Here is a 27355-nt window from a genome sequence, read left to right as displayed (position 1 = left end):
AGGAAGAGGGTTTGGAGGAATCCCCATGGACGTCCTCTGGCCAGTTCGTCTGCCTGTCCAAACGATCCTTCAAACCTTGGAGAGAAAATGCCATGAACAAAAAGACAGTTAAAAATAGATCCAAGCTTCGCGCTGAACCAGAGGCTATTCTTCTGTCCTCTGTGAAACAGGAGAATGAAGCTATACACTGGGCATGAAGCTATCCACATTTTAAACCTTAGTTATTTAGTTTAGAAGTTGAAGTCAGTCGGTTGAATCATGGCTGTGTGATGGTGTTGCCAGCCAGGTGCATTATTAATATTATTTTTTAATTCCTTGATGCAGATGGGGATGGAGTTGGATAGTGAAACTTCAGTTATGAGGGAAAAAAAGGATTAGCCTATATGCATGGTTTTCAATGTAAAACTCCAGGTCTAGATAACTCTCCCCATCCAGGCTAAAGATAGAACAGGCATCCCACTGGAGCACCGGGCCTGGAGCAGAGTGAGAAGAGGTCACCCTGAAACCCTCGTCCCACTTTCTTCTCCTTGGTTTTATTTTCATCTGCGTTCATTACCCTGACTGGCCTGAAGCCTTTGCCTACCCCCCCCCCCCACCACATACCAAGTTCCCCCTCAGTCTTGGGTCATTTTTAATATTTTTTTTTATCCCTGAATGGCACAACCTGTATGGTTGTACTGGTATGCCTCTGCGTGTGCTTTCCCCTGGACTTCTGGCTTAGCCCAGGGGGATAATGTGGCAGGTCATGGAGTGGATTATTGATTTGGCCGTGTGCACCTTGGTGGAAGGAGCAGGCTTGGAGGCACACAGCCTAATTACCTTGCTTTTTGCTCTCTTTTTTTTTTTTCTCAATCCAAATTGGAGCAGAGGCAGGAGCGGATCATCCTGGAGTGGGGCCTGCTCGTGGGGCACAGGGACTCCCTAGCATCAGCCTGGCAACGCAATATTTAAAAGGACACTGAATAATGCCGGACGTCTCGGCAAGCGAGGCGGAAACAGACCAGTTAGTGTAGGAGGGTGGAAGTGATGGGTCAACAGCACATTTGGAATATGTTAAACATTTACTATCATAGCATTTTGTGTTTCACTCTTGACACCTAGATTCATCACCTTTTTTAAATTTAGATTTGTGAGGTAGATTGACAATGAATCTCTTGAGGCACAGGCCAAGGTTGTGGCGAGGTTATTTTAAATTTAAAAAATTGTCCTGTTGGGTACTTGTCCACCCACAGTCTGAGGGAATCCCATTAAAGCAGGTTCATACAGTCTGTCTGTTTTAGTTGTACCTTTTTGGTCAATAGTGTCATTGGCCACTGGAGTTTAGTATAGAGCAGTATTTTTTGCCTTATGGCTTTTACATCCTGTGGATTTCTGAGATATTCCTCAAACAAGAGGATGACATTTTTGTCTAGACATAGAACCCTGTGGTGAGTTGTTCTAAGTGTATATTACCCACATTTCAAAAGGACACATTGTAATTCGCAACATTCTGTTGGCTCTTATTTGTGAACAATCGGTTACGCAGTTTACACTGCCGTTGAACACACCTCAGTCGCTCAGTACAGTGTGGCTCTGTGAAATGCTTTACGACATTCTGTCCCTCTTTGCTAAGCTGTGATGTCTGGTGAGTTTTTATAATTTATTCTCTAGCCCCTGTTGAGGGTTATGCAAGAGAAGAGCCGTTATCCGTCAGCTTGACTGGGGACTGCGGAGGTGAAGATGACACATGTTCAGAATACCCTTCGTATTCATACGCAGTCCCCTACCCTACTTCAACAGAGGTGCCTTGGACCAATCAATGCCCACAACGACAACCGTTAACCTACAACACTCACCCTGCCACCTGTGTTTTTAATGAAGACGTTTCCATGTTCCCATCCAATGAGAAAATCAAGCGGGGGTACCCTGACCTAGGGCTGGGCGGTATACCGTATTTTATGATATACCGGTATTGATGCAGGGACCGGTTTGGGTCACTTTGTTTCTTAATATAAATCCACTAGCGTTCTATGACACACTTAGTTTTTGTTTCTTACATCAGGTAGTTTGTCTTTCCTTAGCAAGTTGTCCTAAATCTTGTGAGATGCTAATTGTTAGCTGTTAATAGCTAGTTAGCTATTAGCGACTAAGAGCAAACGTAGCTAGCTAATAGAACCTGATAAAACCAGTGATGGTGTAGACCTAAATCAGCATGTTTGTGCAACAGTATCTTCTAAATCAGAGGATTATGCAAAGCAAGAATATGTTTGCAACATGAGATAGCATGTTCTCTCTTAGCTATGTAGCCAAAGCTTATAGGGTCCCCTAGGAAACACTTATCAACACTTTAGTTCCTACCCTGTCACTAACTCCTCCCTGGCATTTTTCATCTCAAACAACACTGTATTTAAAGTGCCCACTTATATTCTAACTATAGAATTAGAATAAACATTCTATTTCCATGATTCCAATAGTTTTGCTTTAAATCGCAATTGCAACATTTGGTTAAAAATAAATCCTAAATTATTTGGCAGTGTGGAAATTCTCAATTGAGCAGTGGTGTAAAAAATACTTTCAAGTACTACGCAAGTTGTTTTTTGGGGGGTATCTGTACTTTACTTTAACTTCACTACATTCCTAAAAATACTGTACTCTTTACTCTATACATTTTCCCTGACACCAAAAAGTACTCGTTACATTTTGAATGCTTAGCAGAACAGGAAAGTGTTCCAATTCACGCACTTCTCAAGAGAACATCCCTGGTCATCTACTGCCTCTGATCTGGAGGACTGACTAAACACAAATGCTTTGTGTGAAATTATGTCTGAGTGTTGGAGTATTCCCCTGGCTCTGTAAAAAGAAAATGGTGCCATCTGGTTTGCTTTAATATAAGGAATTTGAAATAATTTATGCTTTTACTTTTGATAGTTAAGTATATTTAAAACCAAATGCTTTTAGACTTTTACTCAAGTTTTTTATGACGTGTCTTTTACTTCAGTAATTTTCTATTAACGTATCTACTTTTACTCAAGTACTTTTTCCGCCACCGCAATTGAGTGCAGGAAATGCAGAAATGATTAAAGTGCTGAAATGTATTTTGTTTGAATTGAACAGTAATAAACCAATCAGAATGGAGAAGGACTAATATACATTCTAAGAGATTTCAGTGTTGCCACCCTAGGATCACTCACTACTCGTAAAGCACCCTGGGATCACTCACTACTCATAAAGCACCCTAGGATCACTCACTACTCATAAAGCAAATGTACAACTTTTATTATTCAAAAACTAAAAATACCGTCATACAATTTTTTATATTAAAAAAAACCTTTTATACCCTGATATATTTAGGCTATATCGCCCTGACCTGTCCAGAGTGCTATCAGGTTGGCTGCCTGTGACTGGCTCAATTTTAGATGTAATTTTAGATGTAATGGCCTTTTTTTTTTTTTTTGTCCTATTGTTTTTATTTTGTGTATGATGAGAGATCCACAGATTAGCATTGTAAATACTGTGATATTTCTGTCTTACAATATTCAATGATTTGCTGTGGGAAACACTTCTCTCTTGGGGTTGATTCCTTTCTCAGCTTGAGGGTCACTGTTCAAGTGATCATTCCCATCGTTGAACCAGCTCTAAATTCTGTGTGGGATCTTGTCATCAACCCACACTTAAAGTTAACATTATCTCTGAATAATATTGATCTGGTGGCTTGTCTTACAGGAGCGAAATGCAGAGAACGCCATTGAAGCACTCAAAGAGTACGAGCCAGAGATGGGCAAGGTGTACCGGCAGGACAGGAAGAGTGTGCAGAGGATCAAGTCCAGGGACCTTGTACCAGGGGACATCGTGGAGGTGGCTGGTAAGATGCTTCTAATACACTGAGTGGTGGATCAAACCTCTCTGTAGGAACTGGCTATTAACTGATTATTTGGTTGTCAACCAACCCCACACATGACTACCCCTGTACACTGTATTCAGACCCCTTGACTTTTTCCACATTTTATTACATTAGCCTTATTCCAAAATGGATTTTAAAATAATGTTTACTCAGCAATCTACACACAATACCCCCATAATGACAAACAGGTTTTTAGAATTTTCTAATTTACATAAATATTCAGACCTTTACTCAGTACTTTGCTGAAGCACCTTTTGGCAGCGATTACAGCCTCAAGTCTTGGGTATGACACTACAAGCTTGGCACACTTGTATTTGAGGAGTTTCTCCCATTCTTCTCTGCAGATCCTCTCAAGCTCTTGTCAGGTTGGATGGGGAGTGTCGCTGCACAGCTCTTTTCAGGTCTCCAGAGATGTTCAATTGAGTTCAAGTCCGGGCTCTGGCTAGTCCACTAAATGACATTCAGAGATATGTCCCGAAGCCACTCCTTTGTTGTCTTGGCTGTGTGCTTAAGGTCGTTGTTCTGCCGGAAGGTGAACCGTCGCCCCAATCTGAGGTCCTGAGCGCTCTGGAGCAGGTTTTCATCAAGGATCTCTCAGTATTTTGAGCTGTTCATCTTTGCCTCTTCTGACTAGTCTCACAGTCCCTGCCGCTAAATCATCCCCACAGCATAATGCTGCCGCCACCCTGCTTCACCGTAGGGGTTGTGCCAGGTTTACTCCAGATGTGGCGCTCGGCATTCAGGCCAAAGAGGTCAATCTTGGTTTCGTCAGGCCAGCTCTAGGAAGTGTCTCGGTGGTTCCAAACTTCTTCCAATTAAGAATGATGGACGCCACTGTGTTCTTGGGGACCTTCAATGCTGCAGAAATGTTTGGTACCCTTACCCAGATCTGTGCCTCGACACAATCCTGTCTTGGAGCTCTACGGACAATTCCTTCGACCTCATGCTTGGTTTTTGCTCTGACATGCACTGTCAACTGTGGGACCTTTTTATATAGACGGGCACCTTTCCAAATGTCATACATCATCCATCCCTTATATATAAATAGATTGTGCATCCCTAATTATATATTAGGCATGCATGATATATTAGTGAACATATCGGAATGGGCCAATAATAGCTAAAAATGCCAACATCAGTATCGCCCCGATGTCTAGTTTAACGCCAATGTGCAAGACCAATGTCAAAGCTGACTTGCATACCTAATATAATGTAGGTACATGACACAATGTACATTTTTGCACTACACGTGCAACACAGCATTCCTAACAGCCCACAATGTCTGCTGTATGAATCGAGCAGTCATTTGACAGAGTAAGAATTTCAGTGCGACAACATAAAGATAATGGAATTCATTGCCCTTGACAATCAACTGTTCTGTTGTGGATGATGTTGGCTTTCGCCAACTGGTCGAGCACTGGTACACACGACCAAGTGCGCTATTTTTCAGATGTTGCCCTACCGGAGTTGCACAGTAATAGCGTCAGTGCTATTAGCTAAACGGCATACATACTATGGAATGCCATTTGGGTCTATGCGTGTCAAAACAGATACACAGTTCTATTATAGAATGTTGTGTGTTCTGAATTTGCATGTGCAAACCAAGTGCCACCACTACTATCAGTAGCACTGTCAAAGCTGTACAAAAAGGTCTGCAAACACCGGCCACAAACGATGTGTTTACAATTCCGCTTTGGTAATAAAGCATTGTTTGTTTGACCAACTTCTGGGGTAGCTAGCTTTAGCTTGGTACCTAACTAGCACCAATACAACCAGCCTGAAAACAATGACCAGTAGAAACTGAAGTCATTTTTATTATTCTTAGCAGTGATTTAGGAATCCTTGTAAGTATTAGCTAGGTTGCCACTTGTTGTTCGCCTACTGAAATTGAACTTCAGTTCATGAAAATAAATAGCTAGCCAGCTACTTAACCCTGTTGCCAAAGCTAACGTTATAAGCAGCCAGCTAGCTTCATCTGGCTAGTGATGCTCGACCGGACTGGATTATGTGTTGTGAAGATAGCCGCAATAGTGGAATTTGCGGTTTGCCTTCAAAATAAAAGTTCATCTTTGAAAGTGATGCAGAAGGTTACAATTGATGGAATCATGCCATGTTTAACATTATCTAGTCAAATAAGGTTGGAATGTGAAGCAATGAAATATGAGTCTACTCGGTGACACCCACAGAACAGAGTTTATGCAAATATTAGCGTTGTAGCTGTTAACGCAGGTCTGTGACTGTGAAATCACCTCCCCAGTCAGCCTATTGTGTGTGTTGACATTCATATTGCACTGTAGAGCTTTAACTAAGGATTGGGGCTCAATGAAATGGGGTATCGGTCTACTCAATACCCAATATATTTATTAGACTCCAGAACATCCACGCAGTATTGTTTTTCCTCTGGAATAGTGTTCAATAGTGTTGACAAATGTGGCTCAATTCAGTTTCAGAATCTCGCAATAAGAGCTAATCTTCTTTGGGCCTCACTAAGTAGACTGATACCCCATGTCATTGATCCACAATCCATAGGTATGGCTCTACATTGAAGTAAGTATGCCCCAAATGCAATTCTAAAGTATAATACAGGATCACCACTTTGTCATGTGATTTTAACAGATTTTTGTCAAATTAAAAATATATTTTATTTATTTTTTGTAATATAACATTCCAACCTCTTAGCATGATCTATTCAATTATGGCACAATTCTACTATTTGTATTAATTTGCGTCACTATCAATTACATATTTTTATTTTGAAGGATAAATGCAAAGTCCACTATTGTGGCTAATCCTTATTGTGGCTAGCTTCACATAGATGGGTCCGACCACCATTAATCAAATAAGGGTTAGGGTTATTTTAGATGACAGCTATATAGTTAGCTAGCTACTAAAACTACAGATTGTCGTTTTGCTGTGTCTTTGGGGAAGAACATTGTTAGCATCCATGAGCTAGCTAGCTTTTTTTAATGACCAGCACTGTAGGTGCGCGAGACAACTTTACCAGCATCACACCATATGTATTGATGAATTGTTGTGACTTGAAATACAAGTGATGGTGTAATCAATGTGTAATAACTATGTAAAGGTCCTGATTGGTTACCTAGTGTTATTTGACACATCACCTAGTGTTATTTTACATGCGAAGACCCAAACAGCATTCCGTAGAAATCCTGGTTGAGGATGAAACAAATGACAACGAAACGGCACAGCAAGTAGGTGAAAGAAATAGGTTTTGATTTTGTTTAACATGAGTAAATGTCCACAAAATAACTTTTGTGTCTGTGTAACCTTTATTTAACTAGGCAAGTCAGTTAAGAACAAAATATTATTTACTATGACGGCCCGGATGACGCTGGGCGAATTGTGTGCCTCCCTATGGGACCCCCAATCACGGCCTGATGTCATACAGCCTGGATTCAAACCATGGACTGTATTGATGCCTCTTGCACTGAGATGCAGTGCCTTAGACTGCTGTGTGTGTGTTAACTGTACTAGAATGCTTAAAAGGCTGCTAAAATGTTAAAAATGTGTATTTCTTTGGCAAGGACGATATCGGTGCATCACTAATATATATATGTGTAGGGCTGAGCGATATGGCTAAAATATTACATTCTAAATTATTTCAATGGGTCTTTCTCCATTCTGATTTGTTTTATTCTGTTCAATTTAACTTCAACGTTAAATAATTTCCTGCACTAATTTGAGATCAATTCCACACTGCCACGATATGGACAAAAAAAACTAGGCCTTATTTTTAACCAAATGTTGCAATTGCGGTTTAGATCAAAACACTTGGGTGAACTTTTGCAATCATGGAAATACAACGTTTATTCTAATTCTATAGTTAGAATATAAATAATAGGGGGCACTTTGAATATAGTGTTTGACATAACGACTAATGAAAATGCCATGGACGAGTTATTGTGACAATGTAGGAACCAAAGTGATGTTCCGTGTTTCCTAGGGGACCCTATACTCTTTGCCTACATTAAATCTTTATGTAGCCAACATATTCATGCTTTGCCTCATCTTCTTTGATTTTAGAAGATACTGTTGCTCAAACAACATGCTGATTTAGGCCTCCACCAGCACTGGTCTCGGGCTGTATTAACGTTAGCTAGCCACGTTTACGCTGAGTCAGTACTAGCCAGCTAACTAGCGATTAGCATTAGTGGCTAACACGGTTTAGCTTAACATGCCAAGAAAATACAAACTAGCTGTTTGCAGATGTAAAAACACAAACTAATATTGTAATTATAGAACGCTTGTGGATTTATAAGATCAAATTGGAAACAACATTGTTGTCAACAACATTGTTGCATATGCTGCATTGACCATGCAGACTGAACGAAAGTGTCCCGATCTTGTGATACGGCCCGGGATCGAACCGCTGAGCCATCCGGGAGCCAGCCCCCAATCAATTGAATTTACCGCAGGTAGACTCCAATCAAGTTGGAGAAACATATCAAGAATGATCAATGGAAGCAAGATGCAGCTGAGCTCAATTTTGAGTCTCATAGCAAAAGGTCTGGATACTTATGTAAATAAGAGATTCCTGTTTTATTAATATATTTCTAAACTCGTGTAGATAGAGGAAAAAACATTTTAGAGGCTATAACTTAACAAAATGTGGGAAAAGTCAAGGTGTCTGAATATGTTCCCAATGCGCTATCTCTGCTTAGGTTTGATAAACTAGTCTCCGGTGATAACACACATTGTTTGGGGGGGGGGTGCAGGTCTGTCTGTTTTTAGGTGTGCGTGAGTATTTCATATTTGTGGTCCTGTTTTTTCTTTCATGTATGCAGATGGAGCTGTTTGATCTTAGTGCTCTGATAAGCAGAGAGGGATCAAAGCTGTGTTGCTCCTGATCTCTGCGCCTCTCTCCCCTGTCACCACCGCTAAACCCTGAGATCAGACACCACCTGGCATTGGCTCTGCTAATTGATTTAAAGATGCATTCACTGCAATTGATAAACCCAAACAGTCTTTGGTCTTGGCTGGTAAATGTTTCAATGTCTGATGTAGACAACTTAGAGCTATGAGCTCAACCTTTTTTTTAATTGAGTTTCACCGTACTTAATCACTTGCAATGAGGGACATTAGAAGGCTCTAAGCAGTTGACGCTCACGGTACTGCCAACAACAGATTATCAATGTAGAACTGGCCACTGTTTCTCTCTGGAGGGATAGACGCTGGGTGAGGATGTTTGCATGAGAACTCCCCCTACACTGTTGTCAAATCTACCTGTACCTTGCCAGGCTGCGGTGGAACAGGTGCTTGAGATGAAAGAATAGGCTCTGCTAAAAAGGGAAGTTATTTGTTTGCGATGTAGATAAGTCTCCCCCCCAACTTGCACATCCACCCTGCTGAACACTGCTCATCTCCCTGACTAATCCAATACAATGGCTGCACCAGGTGATTGGCGTAGTTACATAAGACCATGAGAGCTGTAAACCAATTGAGAGGGTCATTCAAAATAATTGAGTCTGTGTGGGTGAGGTGGGGGTTGTGTGATGGATGGGATAACAGTGAAACCAGACTACAGCGGCCTCATGTCCCAACTGGGTGTTAGATCCACAACCCTTTCCATGGCTTCCTTCCTCTTGTCACCCAGACCTGGCCTCCTCAGTGTCTCCTTCAGTGTCACTCAATACATCGCCTTGTCCTTTCCCCACTTTTTTCTCCTCGTCTTGCTCTCTTTGTCACCCACCTTCCTAGAAAATTACTTTTCTTTCTCTTTCCCCTCAAAAGAAAGGTTGGGGGCGTTAGTTATAAGATAGATATGAACTTATATGACAGGTGGTGCCCTTTCCCACTCCTGACACCACACTAAGGACGTGGAATGAAGGGCTTTGGTTAACCCCTCACTTTCCAATCCTAGAGTAACTATATACCAATAAGGAAGAGTATGTGAATATTCTCTGCTGTGAGTAAGGAGAGGAGTTGACTCTTGACTCAAATATTAATTCACTAAGTGCCATGTTAAAAGCAGCATCTGCTTTATGCCCTGACCCACCCATCCCCCTCACCTCTTGCCCTGAAGGGTGAGTCTGAGCTGACAGGCTGGGCTGGAGCTACTGTCTCCCACTGTCTGGAGCTCAGTGACCTTGGAAGTCTACCAGAAAGACCAGTCCCACCTACCTTCCTACTTTCCACGTTTTGTATTCATTTGTTTACTTGCCAGTAACCCTGCACAGTTTGTGGCACACGCCAACATTGTCCAGTCTGTCTCACACACACTGATTAGGCGCTCATCTACATACAGCCAAGCCAATCAGTGCGGTCGCTTCAGGTCAAAACCCAACCGCCACACCGGCCTCCCTTTTTTTTTATTTTTAGATTACATCAATGGTCAGATATCTGCCCTACTGTTACACCATAATAAACATGTTTTACATGAGCGGTTTCATGTGGACAGTTTATTACATTAAAAAAAAGAAAGTTACATCTTTTTGTCCCACAATGTGTTTGCCAGCCATTGGTACTGGCTGCCTCCTGGTGGACTTTGGGTTCTCTGTAAGCATGGGGTCAGAGTAGAGTTCCTTCTGAGATTGTTGAAATGTGGAAGCCCCCGGGGGGGCTATAAACACAGCGGTGGTGCTAACGAGTGGAGGGGACGACCTCAACATGAGCTGAGGTGCGTGCCAGAAACCTGAGACTGCCTTCACCACGTCGTCTGCTGTGGCTTTCACTTTAACCGCCTGGCTGTGTGGCTTCAACCCCCCTTGGAGGAAGAGGGCGACCAGGCGGGATCTAGAGTGGAAGCCACTGCTTAGCTGTTGTCAAGCCTAGGTTTTTCCTCCAGTGCTAATAGCATTCCCAGTCACTCTGCTACAGGTTGCCTGATTCAGAGATTCCCTTCCTCGTTTCTCTTTTCACCCACAGTTGGCTGTCAGGATCAAAGATTCTGTGTCATCACAACAGCAGCAGTTCTTTCGCCAGCTCTCCTTCCAGGGCTTTTTTTTTTCTCGTCTAAGTGATTTGACGTCACCACTCACCACCCTCCCTTTCAGCATTCAGACCCTCACCAACCAACCAACTGCTACTGTTGCCATGGCAATAACCCTGGCCCCTTCAAGCCACAACATCCTGTATATAGGAATCAAACAAGCGCTCTCTCTTTCCCTTGCTCTCTCACTACACGTCCACCATGGCAGGTGACTGTCAGAATAGGTGAAACGACCCAGGAAACTGCAGGCCTACATGCAGCCTCACCAGGGAGTAGTAGGAGTACTGGCCACTGATGTTGCTGGACCCCCCCATGTAGACTTAGCCCTGGGTGAATGTTTACCAGGACAGGAGGGGTGACATGACCTGCTTTTTTCCCCCCTCCACTTGTGGTCTGCAGTAACAAGTTTTACACAGCTCCACACAAGCATACAGGAGCACCACTGCAGCTAAGGCCAGGTTCCATGTCACAATGCGTGCACATGCATTAGTGACTGTTAATCTTTGTGCTGAAAAGGATTGCCTTGGCCTTTGTGGGCTGAAGTTTGTGTTGCTTCCCATTTATCTCTCGGAGAGGAACTTTGGGGGGACGACGGGGGGGTGGAAAGGGTCCTCAATCTGGAAGCAAAAGTCTGTCCCTTTCTCAGAAAGTTGACCAGCTAAATAAAGCTTCCTCCATGCTAATGGAGAATGACTTCTACAACCTCTAATGCAAGCTAGTTCACACTTCATTGCATTTTTAGAACCCCACGTCTGTCTGCAGTGGCGAGTCAGTTAAGGTTATCCAAACCACAGCGACATCCGAGGACACGGTGTGATACTCGGCTCTGCACTATGACTAATGGCACGGTTAAGGTTGTGCGTTTCTGCTCAAACTGTTATTTATCTATGGAGTTATTAGGAAATTACCCTTAGTGACCCTGGTTTTTGGAGTAACCATTGATGGCACCAATCCATCCTACTCTTGTCAAACATGTTTTGAACAGCTTGTCTAATGATGACCTATTCTTACAGACGCTCTGCTCTCATTGTCATCAAAAGTAGGTTACCCTACTATTCATGACCCTCTTAACCAACCCGACGTGTATATTGGGAACACGCTCCACTATTAGGTTAGGGGCATTTTGACAGTGGCTTTTTATAAATTGAGTCCACACAGGGTGGGAGAAATATTTAGTATATTCTGCACATGTATTTGTTGTTGAGCTACCCTCATCTCACACATCCCAATCCATCCTTCAATCTCGTCCTGTTGAGATTGATCTAGTTTGAAGCCTGGCGGGTGATAATGATGTTTTGACAGCCACCAAGGATGAAGAGGATAGTGCTCCATTTTAAACTTTACTGCTGGAGTTGGTACAGCTAAGGCCAGACTTTTATCAGAATGTTTGGAGGGATAAATCTAGAAAATAAGTAGCTGCTTCTCTTGCCTAGTTCCATGAGGCCCATAGCAGAGACTCCTGCCCAGCAGCGTTTCCATCTAAACCCCAACTACTGCACTGTAGAACTGATCAAAATGGTTTTCCCTTTTTTGGATGCATGTTTTGCATAGGGCTGTCCCTGACAAAAAAAAAAACCTTGGTTGACAAAGTTGTCTGTTCTTTCGAACATATAGTTTTTTTAACTATATGCTTTCCTGATGCCGTAAGTGAACTGTTTGAAATAAGACACAAATAACTCGGGAGCCAGAGATCAAGATAACCAGAGAGAAAAAACTTAACCTGACCCGACCATCCTCCCGTTCCTGCTGGCTTTTTCAAATTCTGCCTTTACTCTCCTGAAGTTGTCAGTAATAGGCTACACGAGGAGTCAGCAACCTTTCATGTGGAATGCCAATTTATCTTTCCCACCTGTGTGCCAGTGCTGGTTTTCATATGCACAGTTTCGTGGAACATTAGCGCTCCAAACTAAAGACAATGCCTAACTTGACAAATGGTATTAAATAATCTTGTTTCTGCTCTGCAAACAACATGTGCACTCTGACAATGAACTGTAAAAGACTGGAATAATAATATATTGAATGCATTAACAGAAATGACCCTAACTAAACAAACATTGTAGATTAGGAATTAATGGTAAATGTACTACTGGTGATATATGTAAAGGTGAATTGATCGACCCTAACAATCAAGGCAAACAATTCACACAATGATGTTGTGAAACAATGAATGTGCAAAAATTGTCAGAGCACATTCTGGAGAGAGAAGTGCGTTTTAGCCTCACTCCCCTTCTTGGACTGTGCCATCCACGCGGCCTCCAACGGATTAATTCACTGAGATGGGCACGAATCAGACGGTTGTCTCGTGTGCCATAAAAATAATATAGATATTTGCTACTGCTCGACGAAAACTAAATCTTGGTCGACCAACAGCCCGTCGACTAATTGGGGTCACCCCTAGTTTTGCATGTCGTACAGTAGGCCTTCCCTATCTTCAGACTTTGTCTATATGAAGTAGTTGGACTAAATACACAGTAAAACTACATCTGAATAAGCCCTTATAAATTCTGCATTCTTAATCAAACCCCACTACCTAAAGCAACTTATCAGTCCCTTTATCTTCTGTATGTAAAGTCTTTTGTCTGTAATGTGTTTTTTGTTGTCTGACCCCAGTAAGACTAGCTGTTGCCATTGGCGTCGGCTAATGGGGATCCTAATAAATCAAATCATATGAAACCTCATTTGGAAATCCCTGTTGTTCTTTCAGGCTGACAGCAGGATACACTGTTACCCTCTCAGCTGTAACTAATAAATGTCAAGAGCCTTGAATAGCATCTTGTTCCTGTCCCATTTCAGTGGTGCAAAGAATTGTTTGGTAATGGGAGATTTACATTTGACCAAAGCCCTGTTTTAGTGGAAAGAATGAGCTGCCTTCTATTTCAGTCCCCGCCCGTCCAGTGGAACGTTCATCTTTTTAGACAGATCGCTTTATCTGCAAAAATGTTTCGTTTGATGTCATTAGCCTTCATTCTGCATGTATTAGTGAGCCAGTGGTTTCGTGTGGGGAGAATTGGATGTTACCTGTGAAGGTCATTAGTTTTTACTCTTTTTCACATGAAATAACTTGTTTTATAAAGCCGTAATCCATTTACTGAAGGTATAATCAACTCAGACCTGTTTTTAAAAAGGCTCTAGTTGTACTTAATGGTTTCTCCCTACATTGTTTTTCTCCACAGTTGGCGACAAAGTTCCTGCAGATATTCGACTGACCTCTATCAAATCCACAACCCTGAGGGTGGACCAGTCCATTCTGACAGGTGAGTCATACTTTTCAATCTTTCTTTGCCATTGCTCTTGCAGCCAGAAAAGCATTGCAGCCAAAAAAGCATTGCAAGAACGAAATGTTCCAGGGATTCATAGTCTGAAGGTTATTTACCCTTTTTTTTTTTGTGTAGAGCTTGTATGTAGTTGGGTTATATGGGCTGATGAAGAGCTCCAGGTTGAGTCACCAATTGAGGATGACCCTGAAACGGTCAATGTGAGAACAATGATAATTTCTCTCACTGAGTGACTCACTGATCATTTATTCGAGAGTCAGCAGTGCTTAGGCAATGCAGTGTAGAGGAGGATGGACTGATAGAGGGAGGGAAAGACAGACCGAAGGTTGAGAAGGTAGTCTATTGTATCTGTTGGCGTTGATTATTTTCTGTCGATTTGTGAAAAATCATTCACGTGAGATGGTAAGGACTAAGAGGTTGCAACCTTGCATGATGTTAAAGCACCACGCCCTCTCATGCAATGCCATGCCAATTGGCCACATGGTGGTGTTGTAACAAGCGATTGAAAATGCTAACTTCTTAAAGGTCACACCCCTCACCCTGTTTGAGCTAGAGTACTGAAATTTGTTGTTGAACCCACAGCCCTGGTTTTGCAAGCGCCATGCTCTACCAACTGAGCCACATGTGACCCATCGTATTGTAACAAATCCTGGTACACATGTTCCACACTTTGTCGAGACTTAACATATCGCTCACATTCATATCGACCACACGGTGTCGCTATAACGGGCATATTTTTATCTCAATCTGTTTGACTCAGTGATGACATTTGGCACACACTCAGCGATTTTGAGTCTTATCTATAAAGAATGGGTCAGTTTAGCCTCATGGTAATGATGTTGGACAGGAAATATCAGTCATGCAAGCTCATTGGCTCACAGTGGCCATGTTTGAGCATGAGTCTAGGAAAATATTGTGTTGGAAGATGTGCTTCTATATATGCTATATACCTATTTTGGTGCTGAGCGGTTCTGTAGTAAACATAATTTGAAAATGGTCCAAATTACATCAAAATAATATCGTAGGATCAGTTTGAGTTCTGATATTTGGCAAGCCTAAACGGTACAGAAGTAGCTCGTCCCAGGGCAATATGTGCAATTTTTCCTGATGGTGGCACAGTGGGCCACAGCTGCTTGCAGCTACGCTACATGGCCCATGCCCAGTCAGTTGAAATCCATATATTAGAGCCTAATGAATGTATTTCTATTGACTGATTTAATAATATGAACTGTAACTCAGTAAAATCTCAGGAATTGTCACATGTTGGGGTTTTATTTTTGTAAAGCGTGAACTATTTTCACACACACTACAAAAGTATGTGGACACCTTCAAATTAGTGGATTCGGCTATTTCGGCCACACGTTGCTGAAAGATGTATAGATTCTAGCACACAGCCAATTCAATCCCGACATTGGCAGTAGAATGTACTGAAGAGCTCAGTGACTTTCAACGTGACACCGTCATAGGATGCCACCTTTCCAACAAGTCAGTTTGTCACATTTCTGCCCTGCTAGAGCTGCCACGGTCAACTGTAAGAGCTGTTATTGTGAAGTGGAAACGTCTAGGTGCAACAATGGCTCAGCCGCAAAGTTTGTGTGGCCTACCACTAACAGAACGGGACCCCTGAGTGCTAAAGGGCGTAAAAATCGTCTGTCGTCAGTTGCAACGCTCCCTACCGAGTTCCAAACTGCAACGTCAGCAATAGAACTGTTCGTCGGGAGCTTCATGAAATGGTTTCCATGGTGGCGCAGCCGCACACAAGCCTAAGATCACCATGCACATTGCCAAGCGTCGGCTGGAGTGGTATAACACTTGCTGCCATTGGACTGTAGCAGTGGAAACGCGTTCTCTGGAGTGATGAATCACGCTTCACCATCTGACAGTCTGACCATTGGCACAAAGCGTGGTCCATACAAAAATGGTTTCTCGATCTGTGTGGAAGAACTTCACTGATCAGAGCCCTGACCTCAACCCCATTGAACACATTTGGGATGAATTGGAATGCTGACTGAGTGAGCCAGGCCTAATCGCCCAACATCAGTGCCCGACCTCACTAATGCTATTGTGGCTGAATGGAAGCAAGTCCCTGCAGCAATGTTCCAACATCTAGTGGAAAGCCTTCCCTGAAGAGTGGAGGCTGTTATAGCAGCAAAGGGGGGACAAACTCTATATTAATGCCCATGACGAGCAGGTGTCCACACTCACTTTCACAGGAGTGTGAAAGTCTTTTGCATGCAGCGTTTTGTAATTGGCAGCCATGCTCAGTCAGCTGTGAAGTCAACACACCTGTCAACCTGTCACCTCATTGCTCTGTGTAAGGGCTGCGTTTGATCCTTACTCATCCCTTTTTTTGTCCTTCTGCAGGAGAGTCTGTCTCTGTGATCAAGCACACTGACCCGGTGCCTGATCCCCGGGCTGTCAACCAGGACAAGAAGAACATGCTCTTCTGTGTGAGTCTTTTAGAAAACCTTGAAATACCTCGCTCCTCGCTCCTCCCTTCCCCTTTCATCTTCTCTTGCCTCTTCATTACATGATCCTCTTTCTCTTTTAGCTAACCCAAGACTTATGTCCTCCGTTCCCTCTATCATCTCCTTTACATGTTCCTCTCTGGGATTTTGATAGCTGGCCTCTTATCCTTGTCCGCTTCTTCCCCGGTTCTTTTCTGCTCCTCCCTCACTTGTTCATGTCCCAATGTGTATTTGAGGTAATTACATCCCTCAGCAGTGTACACCTGTAGTTTCACCACCTCTCTTTTCTCCTCCACAGGGCACCAACATAGCAGCGGGTAAGGCGGTGGGAGTGGTGGTGGCCACGGGCGTCAACACGGAGATCGGGAAGATCCGGGACGAGATGGCGGCCACAGAGCAGGAGCGCACGCCGCTGCAACAGAAGCTGGATGAGTTCGGGGAGCAGCTGTCCAAGGTCATCTCCCTGATCTGCATCGCCGTGTGGCTCATCAACATTGGCCACTTCAACGACCCCGTCCACGGAGGCTCCTGGATCCGCGGCGCCGTCTACTACTTCAAGATCGCTGTGGCCCTGGCCGTGGCTGCCATCCCAGAGGGTAAGAGAGTGGGAAGAGGGAGTGAGGGGAAGCCGTCTATAGTATACAGAAAACAATACATTGGGCTCCAGCGTTGTTAGTATGTCTAACTCCCCTCATCGCTCTCTTTACTAGGGCTGCCCGCTGTCATCACCACTTGCCTGGCTCTGGGAACCCGCCGCATGGCCAAGAAGAACGCCATCGTCCGCAGCCTGCCCTCTGTGGAGACCCTGGGCTGCACCTCGGTCATCTGCTCGGACAAGACCGGTACCCTCACCACCAACCAGATGTCTGTCTGCAGGGTGAGTCCCCATCCGCAGAGCACCGTGGGGGGAGTAGGGGCGGTTGATAAGTATTATGGTTACGTCTGACTCTCAGGGTCGTATTCAGATTATTAAAACTAACATTACCATAGTAGTGAAAAATATCAATCATTCTAGCTGTATTTGTGCTACAGCCTAGTCACTATATGAAACACATCTCCTGCTGCTCAATGTGAAAGCCGTGATTAAAAACACCACCTCACACCTGGCCTCCTAGGACAAGCTTTCTGCACTAGCAGGTAGGGGTCCAGCTGAGATAAACAGAGCCTACAGCAGCCTCTTCCACACTTTAAGCTCTCTAAACTCATCTTTACTCGTCTTTTACTTTATGTAGCTGTAAACCTGCGTAAGGAGAAGGCCATGTTCTTGCCAACCGTGAACAATCCATTCAGTGAAAACATTGACAATGATTTGGCATCATCCCTGGAAATAAATCAGTCTTGACAGCATCTGCTGACAGTGTGGATTTATCCCCAGGGTGTTGAAGGGCAACACTTTATAATGAAGGATTCATTTATTTGCAAGCATGGTTTAAATGAGATTGGAAAGAGGAGGCTATGAAATTTCGCTGTTCCCGTATTCATTGAATTCTACCCTATTAGATAGATTAAATCCATCTGCCGAACTCTGTACCTTCCTGCCCCCACCTTGTGTGACTCATCGCCAGTCTGAGGGCAGTGAAAAGACCGTAATGCGTTATCACCCCTCCCTCAGTCCCCCAGCCTGTTTCCCCAATGGTCTCCTCTGCTGCTCTTCTCTTCCACTACATCACTCCTGCCCTCTCTTCTCACGTTTAAATCCCTATTTCTTATATTCTTCATCCCGCTACCTCCACTCCTCTCCCCCCCTCTCTCATGCAGTATTATGATCTTTATGCAGCAGTCAGTCACTTGCAGTAGTGTTGCATAACTGACCTTGTTTTTTTAGATCTGTCCTTCTCCCCTCTAACATAGTAGCGTGATGCAGTTCTTGGAATTCGGGGGGGGGGGTTTGAAGCAACATTTTGTTTACGTTGTCTAATTGTTTTCCAATGCAAAGGTTCCTAGCATAATGTACTTTTGAACTATTCCTGTACCGATACTGCAATTCGGCTGCTGTGTGAGAGGGGTAGCTCTAAAATTAGCCGGCTGGAGTAGAGGAATGTTAATTTATTCTGTGATTTTGGTAAAGCATTCCTGATGTCATAGCTCTTTGAAGTCTGTACTGTGCCTCAGGAGAGAAGGGGAAAGAACACCGGTTCATCCTTTTATTTGGATATTTCTCTCCGTCTCTCATCCTGCCTCGATTCTTTGCAGAGCAGACGCCTGGGAGATGAGTCTCACTCAGTGTGTGTGTGTGCGCGTATCTCTCTGTTGCATGCCAGCTGTGGAGGCGGCAGGCTTGCCCTCTTACTCACGCTCTGTTTTCTCTCACGCACATGCTCTCTCTCTCTCTCTCTCTCTCTCTCTCCCTTTGTTTCAGTTTTTTCTCACTGCTCTTTCTCTCCTCTCACCCTGTCCCTGTCTGCTTTCTCTCTCCTCCTCACTCTCTTTCTCTCCCCTGTTCCGCCTCCTTGCTGGTTTGTCTGTTTTTGTTCCTTATGGAGAACTAATGTCCTGCTCCTCCGTCACATTGTGTGGGCTACCATTCATTTACATAGAGATGACATCCACGCTTTCATCCCAGCACGGATGTAAATTGGTTACCCTTGTCTACCCTGCAGTGAGAACACCTCTTCAAGAGACCTACAGCCACCAGTGTAAAATGTGCTTAATCCTTAGTGGTTTTATTCCCAGGCGCAGTAGAATTGATTTCATTCATTTGCCTACGGCTATTATGGTTTGTCAGTGCTCTACTTGTATTGCAGTTACCTGCTGCACCCTACTGGGTAGGCTGCTACTACCGCATGTAGATCAATGGACTCTTCAGTGTTAGGTTGATTCAAGGGATCTAGATAACTACTGGTCCAGAACTGTTGCTGTGTGACTTGTAACCTGACAGATTCTCTCCCTGTGTTTGTTCTAGATGTTCATTATTGACCAGGCAGAGGGCAATAGCTGCTCCCTGAAGGAGTTCACCATTACTGGCTCCACATACGCCCCTGAGGGACAAGTGTGAGTAATTAGAGTACACACACACAGTCAAGGAAACATGTTGTGTAGTCTCATTGTCAATACACCAATACAACCTACCTCAGCTCACTGTTCCCCCTTTTTCATGACTGTTGTCTTTTATTCCAGGTACCATGATGGTAAACCAGTCAAGTCCTCCCAGTATGATGGATTAGTGGAGATGGCCTCTATCTGTGCCCTGTGTAACGACTCCTCCCTGGATTACAATGAGGTTTGTGTCCTTTACAAACTTCACTGTTCGGTACTTTTCAACCAGCCGGAACCTGTCACACAAATCAGTGGTTGATTTATTGGTTTGAATATCAGTAGTCTTCACTATTCTTTTTGTGGATATACAAGTAAACTGGTTTTTAGTTGTTCATCGCTACGATCTTGCTAATAAGTGTGTGCTTTCTCCTCAGACCAAAGGTGTGTATGAGAAGGTGGGCGAGGCCACAGAGACTGCCCTCACCTGTCTGGTGGAGAAGATGAACGTGTTCGACACCAACCTCAAGGGCATGTCCAAGATCGAGAGAGCCAACGCCTGCAACTCTGTAAGCTACTGTTTGCTACTCTCTCAATCCCAACATGTTCCTCATGTGAAGTATTATACAACTGAGTGTTGGTCCCAAATGTCACCCTATTCCCTTTATTGTGCACTGCTTTTGACCCAGGCCCTATGGGCCCTGCTGGTCAAAAGTAGTGCACTATATAGGGAATAGGGGGCCTTCAAGGATGCTTACTGAGTGTGGTCTCCCCCCCCCCAAGTTGTGCTGTTCCACTCCTCCAGTTAAGGATGTGTTGGTGTTTCCTCTCTGTGTGGTACAGGTGATCAAGCAGCTGATGAATAAGGAGTTCACCCTGGAGTTCTCCAGAGACAGGAAGTCCATGTCTGTGTACTGCACCCCCAACAAGGCCCGCTCCTCCATCGGCAAGATGTTCGTCAAGGTACCAATGAGGAGCCACCCACAGTATAGCTTGGATAGTAGACCACGTGGACACCTGAGAAATTCCCTATATGGTGCACAACCTTTTGAATAGGGCACTATATAGGGTGCCATTTGGGATGCAGGTCTAGATGCCACTTCATAATTACTATGATAAATTATAGGATCTGTTTCTGTACCAGATTACTTTAGTAGTGTCTATTTAAACAATAAGTCCCAATGGGTGTGTGGTATATGGCCAATATACCAGGCTAACAGTGCCTGGGCACAGCCTGCAGAGTGTCTGGACACAGCCCTTAGCCGTGGTATATTGGTCATATACCACAAACCCCCAATGTTCCTTATTGCTGTTATTAACTAGTTACTTTACTTGAAACTTTACTTGGAACAGTAAACAAGTATTTTTGCATCATACCTATGGTATATTGTTTGATATACACATGGTTGAAATGCTATTTCAGACAATCAGCATCCATGACCGAAACTACCTGGTTGATAATGAAGCAATAAGGCCCGAGCGGGGGAGTGGTATATGGCCAATATATCACGGCTAAGGGCTGTTCTTGGGCACGATGCAACGCCTGGATACAGCCCTTAGCTGTGGAATATTGGCAGTATACCACAAACACCCGAGGTGCCTTATGAACTGGTTACAAACGTAATTAGAGCAGTAAATGTTTTGTCATACCTGTGGTATACAGTCTGATATACTACGGCTTTCAGCCAGTCAGCATTCAGGTCTCGAACTACCCGGTTTATAATTGTAGTTTAATCTACAGTATGTAGTAAATGAGCTGAGGCTGATGCTTTATTTCCCCTGGTTTGACTTCCTCTCGCTCTCTCTTTCCAGGGAGCCCCAGAGGGAGTGATTGACAGGTGCACTCACATCCGTGTAGGAGGGAAAAAGGTGCCATTGACCCTGGGCATCAAGGACAAGGTGTTGTCAGTGATCAGGGAGTACGGGACGGGGCGTGACACCCTGCGCTGCCTGGCTTTGGCCACAAAGGACAACCCCGTCGCCAAAGAGGACATGGTGCTGGAAGACTCAAACCGCTTCATTGAATATGAGGTGAGAGAATGGAGGGAGAAGGGGTCTTAATGAAGTGAGTGACAGGAATAGCAGGGCATTTATTCAGAGAAGTGATTTAAGACTAGCCTAGCCCGTAGGCCTATATGTTTTAAAAAGATTTGTATTACAACTAAAGTGGCCAAATAACTTAAAATAAATCAGCTTTACAAGGGGTGTAGAGCCTAACTTGCATATATAAGCAGTGAGTGATTTTCAAGTTTGGGGAAGATCATTTTCACCATAACTGCACATGCATAATCGCAGTCACTTTTGATAATGGAACATTTTGTGTTTGTAACCTCCTACCATGTGCGCATTGCTGAGCTCATGCCTTTAAAGTAACTTTTTTCAAATCATCGTTATTTTTTTAATTTTTAAATTTATCCATCCGTTATTTTACCAGGTAAGTTGACTGACTGAGAACACGTTCTCATTTACAGCAATGACCTGGGGATTATTAGGTGACCGTGATGGTTTGATGGCCAGATTGGGAATTTAGCCAGGACACCGGGGTTAACACCCCTACTCTTAAGATATGTGCCATGGGATCTTTAATGACCACAGAGAGTCAGGACACCCGTTTAACGTCCCATCCGAAAGACCGCACCCTACACAGGGCAGTGGGATATTTTTTTGACCAGAGGAAAGAGTGCCTCCTACTGGCCCTCAAACACCACTTCCTGCAGCATCTGGTCTCCCATCCAGGGGCTGACCAGGACCAACCCTGCTTAGCTTCAGAAGCAAGCCAGCAGTGGTATGCAGGGTGGTACGCTGCTGGCCTATTAGTCACGTCATGCAGCCTTACAATGTATTAAAAATATAATCATATAGCCCCATGTTTGGAGAACTAAAGTTACATTAATAACTCTAAATTAAGCATATAGGAGAACCTGTTTCTTTGTTAACCGCTCAACACAGAGTAGCCGCATGTGCACACTCCCTCAAATCGTTTGGAGAAAATATCCTTTCTATTTTATTCAGCTTTGTTCAATTGTATCCTTCATACCAGAAAATGCCACAGAATCCTAAGCAAATCTTGTCTGCTAAATTAACTAGTGTAGCCCACAGCCATTTGGCATAGCCAGATGAGGACAACTCGGTATGCTATTCTGTTCTTCTGAAATCGACTACATTTTCTTCATATCATGCTTCTTCAGACCTGTCTAAAATAAATCATGGCTTTATTGTGAAGGTGTAGGCTATATTACTTTTTAAAATGTAGGTGTTTCAAAGGTCTGCATCAGTGACTTGTAGGCTGTGTGGAAGCAGGAGATGCTAAATGTGTTTGTTAATTAACGGTTAATTATCGTGAGACCGACAGTTAATTGCTTGACAATCACCGGGTGCTGAAACTTTGACCGCCACAGCCCCAAGTACAACTAATAACACTTTAAACTTGATGAGGCTGCAAAGTAATTATAAGTGTATATTTCAGAAATGTATAATTTTGGTCATTGGATGAGTCGTGAGTGAGCCAAAGCCAGGACTCTAGTCTGGTCTGACTCTCTCCCCAGACGGACCTGACTTTCGTGGGCTGCGTGGGCATGCTGGACCCCCCCAGGGCTGAGGTGGCTGCCTCCATCAAGCTGTGCCGCCTGGCTGGCATCCGCGTCATCATGATCACCGGCGACAACAAAGGCACGGCCGTGGCCATCTGCCGCCGCATCGGCATCTTCAGCGACCACGACGATGTCTCGTCCATGGCCTTCACCGGCCGTGAGTTTGACGACCTATCGCTGGCGGCCCAGCGAGACGCCGTGGTGAATGCCCGCTGCTTCGCCCGCGTGGAGCCATCTCACAAGTCCAAGATCGTGGAGTTCCTGCAGTCCATGGATGAGATCACAGCCATGGTGAGACATTGTCCACCTGAGACCTTCCTCATCAGTTTGTACTGGAACTCCACACTTTGTGGTTGGGCCTTCATGATTGGTCAGCCCTCGGCATGTAATGTAACCTCGACTCAATCCAGTATGTGATTATTCTAAACGGTTGATTAACTGGTTAACCATGCCCTGTCCTTTCTCCATGGCCAGACTGGTGATGGCGTGAATGACGCCCCTGCTCTGAAGAAGGCAGAGATCGGCATCGCCATGGGTTCAGGCACGGCTGTAGCTAAGTCGGCCTCTGAGATGGTCCTGGCCGATGACAACTTCTCTACCATCGTGGCGGCTGTGGAGGAGGGCAGGGCCATCTACAACAACATGAAGCAGTTCATCCGCTACCTCATCTCCTCCAACGTGGGAGAGGTCGTCTGGTGAGGATCCCGACTGGCTTCCCATTTCCATTTGAAGGGCACTACTTTTGACCCAATAGGGAGGTGGTCAATAGTAGTGCACTATATAGGGAATAAGGTGTAATTTGGGACGCACACAGCATCTCCTCTCTTCAGCGGGGTAATCGATAAATGGTCCTCAGTGCTACGGTAACAAGCCACCATGTAAATGTTTTTCCATCATTCCTACAGCATCTTCCTGACCGCTGCTCTAGGCTTCCCTGAGGCTCTGATCCCTGTCCAGTTGCTGTGGGTCAACCTGGTGACGGACGGCCTCCCTGCCACAGCCCTGGGCTTCAACCCCCCCGACCTGGACATCATGAACAAGGTCCCCCGCAATGCCCGAGAGCCCCTCATCTCTGGATGGCTCTTCTTCAGATACCTCGCCATCGGATGTGAGTGGGCCTCTATAGAACAACACATAAATATCCCTTCACCTTCATTGATTTTATTTAGTTGTATGTGTTTAGGCTGTTGTGTGTATCCAGATAGCCATGTGACTCCTGTGCTCTACCTCTTCAGGCTATGTGGGTGTGGCAACAGTTGGGGCTGCTGCCTGGTGGTTCGTTGCTGCTGCGGACGGACCCAGGATCACCTTTTACCAACTGGTAAGATGCCAATACAACACACACTCACACACACACACTCACACACGCACAGTTACTCTTACTTGGCTGTTTTTCTCCTCTACCCACAGAGCCACTTCCTGCAGTGTGGTCCTGAGAACCCTGAGTTTGAGGGTTTGGAGTGTGAGCTGTTTGAGTCCCCCTACCCTATGACCATGGCCCTGTCTGTGCTCGTCACCATTGAGATGTGCAACGCCCTCAACAGGTCAGACTATGCCACTACATCTTTCACATTCCCTGTCTTATTTCACTGTTGCTTTAGGCTTGTCACTAGTGGTATAATGTTGTGAGACTCATCTGGTGTACATGGTGAAATGATGGGCAAATGGGTGTTCAGCCAGTGACTTAACCCAGTTCTTTCTCTCTCCCTCAGTGTGTCAGAGAACCAGTCCCTGCTGCGTATGCCCCCCTGGGAGAACATGTGGCTGCTGGGAGCCATCTGCCTCTCCATGTCCCTGCATTTTCTCATCCTCTATGTGGAGCCCCTGCCGGTGAGGTTACCTGCACTAATAATGGGCCCGAGGCTACCAGAAATGCTTTCTAGAACAAGATATTATAATGCTAGTGTAAAAGGTGGGATGGGTGGAGAAACTGCGAAAGCAGGAGAGGTTATCCGGCTCGCTCATGTTATCCTCTCCTCTACAGATCATCTTCCAGATCACCCCTCTGAACCTGACCCAGTGGCTGATGGTGCTGAAGCTCTCCCTGCCCGTCCTCCTGCTGGACGAGGTCCTAAAGTTAGCAGCCAGGAACTACATGGAGAACTACCCTGGTAAAGAGCTGGAGAAGCCCAGCAGCAAATGCTGCTCCCTGTTTGCTTGCATGGAGGGCATCTCCTGGCCCTTTGTGGCCCTCACCCTCCCGCTGGTGCTGTGGATTTACAGCACCGACACTAACATGGCAGACATGTTCTGGTCCTGACTGACTTGAGCACAACCCTCTTCCTCCTGTGTGTGCGTAGCTAGAGTGAGTGTGTTTGTGTAGACTTAGTGTGTGCCTGCCGAGCATGCACGAGGACACAAACTAAACAAATAATATAAAAATGTAACAATTAAAGTCCTGTTGAGTGTCAGTTGACCATCATGCCCATAGCTGTGGACTTTTTGCTGGTTCGAACGGGAAAAAAACTTGTCTGTTTTTATTGTTCATATTGCCTTTTTAAATGTGTATTTTTTTAATGATTTGGGATTGTAATTTTGTCTCATTTCACTACAGTAGAAATAATACATTCCTGTTTTCCGCTTCCCTTTTCACGAGTATACAAATTAGATATTTAAAAGCAGTCCATTGACCTGTACAGAGATTTAACACTATTGTATGCAACTGTTTTTGTTCATCACTTTGTGTAAACGATGGACAAGTCCCGGTTGGCAGGAGATGGGTGTGACGAGTTTGTGGAGTGATTGTATGCATTTCTGAAAACAAAAGTATCCTGAAAAATGAAAGCTGCATGTTCTTTGACCTAGCATGAACTGTATGTTTTTTCACTTACGATTTAGTCACGTCTCCCCACATCAATGTAAAAATGACCATGGATTTGTTTATTTTTAAACTGAACTCTTTGATTTTGAAAAGCCAGTATTTCTGCACTAGGCAGAGCACAGCTACCTCAATATGATCAATTTAGCTCATTTCTAGATGTTTTTACATACTTGGCTTTAGTCTCTATTCAATATTTAGTCAATATAGTTATGACGCCTGAGGTGCGCCCCTATTTCCTTGTGTAGAAAACCAACTTGACAAAAAGCGATTGACCTTCCCTCTAACTTGTTTTAAAGGATGTAAATGTTGCCGTCTCTGTGGGACATGGGTTGATTCAAAGAAGAGCAAAGGCTACGAAACATTGATTTAAATGCAGTTTTTCCAATTGACTACTCAAACCATGAACTTCCAACAATTATATTTTTTTTCTACTTAAAACAAATACATTCATGAACCCTTTGAATCAATGTGTTTTTGTCTTTCTTTACCAGGAATAAGCTAAAGGTGTCTAGATCATTTCTATACAGTGTGGGTTTTGGATGGGCACATACTTGAATATAGATAATGTACAAAGTCTTTGAATGCTTCATGCTTAATGGTCGCGACGTGGTTGTCAGGGTGTGTTTATACAGAACTCTGATCTAGAGTATTTTTCTCCCCTCTGGGGGGCTTACAAGTCTGACAGGTGCCGTATACTTTTAGAATAGGAGTCCATACAATCACGTTATCGGCTTATTAAATGGGTCTGATTTTCAGCAATCCAATGTAGAAACTTCCCTCTGTGTGAAGCATGTCTTTTGGTAGAGGCCTTGGTTTGATTGCACTGTGTGTGTTCTTTAACAACTACTTTCTCCTTCAATGCCTTCCACTGGCTTCCCTTTCGCTAGTGAGTATTACATTCTTCCTCCACATTTCTTAACACACCAATCGCTTATACCAAGAATTGATAAGACAACTGACTTAGCTCTTAAACTTTTTATTAACTGCAGGCATCAGCATATATTTGGCATTAAATAATTGACTGACCAGCTGAGCCCATCGGATCAATCCATTTCTGCTGTTCTTGTCATTTTGAGAGTGGTCTATCTGGTGCTCGGGCAGCTCTGCTGTCACTGTGATTTGATGACAGCTAGGGCTCCGCTCATCAGATTGAATTAACTTGTCTCTGACTGGCTATAGACTCAGGATGGGCTTTTGACTGTAAGGCTAAACGTTCTTTTTTTGTAATTTAGTGCACACTTAAACAGGACTGATAAGCTACTGATGTTGAGCATAGAAGTCTGATTCAGTTGGTTGTGGTTGATATTGAATCGAAGATATTTCAAATCTATATCATAAATCGAGTATGTCACCGTTCTTCTAACGGACTTTACCTGAGAACATCTTGTTTTCTTGCACA

At 44.1% G+C, this 27355-nt stretch overlaps 1 protein-coding gene across 1 annotated transcript in view; it reads left to right on the top strand.

Annotated features, from left to right (window-relative positions):
• Window positions 1–26419, top strand: part of LOC120021216 (sarcoplasmic/endoplasmic reticulum calcium ATPase 2) — a 40567-nt gene extending 14148 nt beyond the window's left edge. Inside the window, exons 5-21 of the mRNA XM_038964877.1 lie at window positions 3703–3841; window positions 14003–14083; window positions 16469–16554; window positions 16871–17168; window positions 17283–17449; window positions 19475–19563; window positions 19690–19792; window positions 19983–20114; window positions 20389–20508; window positions 21358–21576; window positions 23091–23426; window positions 23610–23830; window positions 24041–24243; window positions 24371–24456; window positions 24546–24679; window positions 24848–24965; window positions 25120–26419. Coding sequence (XP_038820805.1) covers window positions 3703–3841; window positions 14003–14083; window positions 16469–16554; window positions 16871–17168; window positions 17283–17449; window positions 19475–19563; window positions 19690–19792; window positions 19983–20114; window positions 20389–20508; window positions 21358–21576; window positions 23091–23426; window positions 23610–23830; window positions 24041–24243; window positions 24371–24456; window positions 24546–24679; window positions 24848–24965; window positions 25120–25395 — 2808 coding nt within the window. The 3' untranslated portion in view covers window positions 25396–26419. The remainder of the gene's footprint in view (window positions 1–3702; window positions 3842–14002; window positions 14084–16468; window positions 16555–16870; window positions 17169–17282; window positions 17450–19474; window positions 19564–19689; window positions 19793–19982; window positions 20115–20388; window positions 20509–21357; window positions 21577–23090; window positions 23427–23609; window positions 23831–24040; window positions 24244–24370; window positions 24457–24545; window positions 24680–24847; window positions 24966–25119) is intronic.
• Window positions 26420–27355: the final 936 nt, after the last annotated feature.

The sequence above is a fragment of the Salvelinus namaycush genome, chromosome 26, assembly GCF_016432855.1.
Source record: "Salvelinus namaycush isolate Seneca chromosome 26, SaNama_1.0, whole genome shotgun sequence".
Taxonomy (NCBI): Eukaryota; Metazoa; Chordata; class Actinopteri; order Salmoniformes; family Salmonidae; genus Salvelinus; species Salvelinus namaycush.
This window is presented reverse-complemented; position numbering and strand designations above follow the sequence as displayed.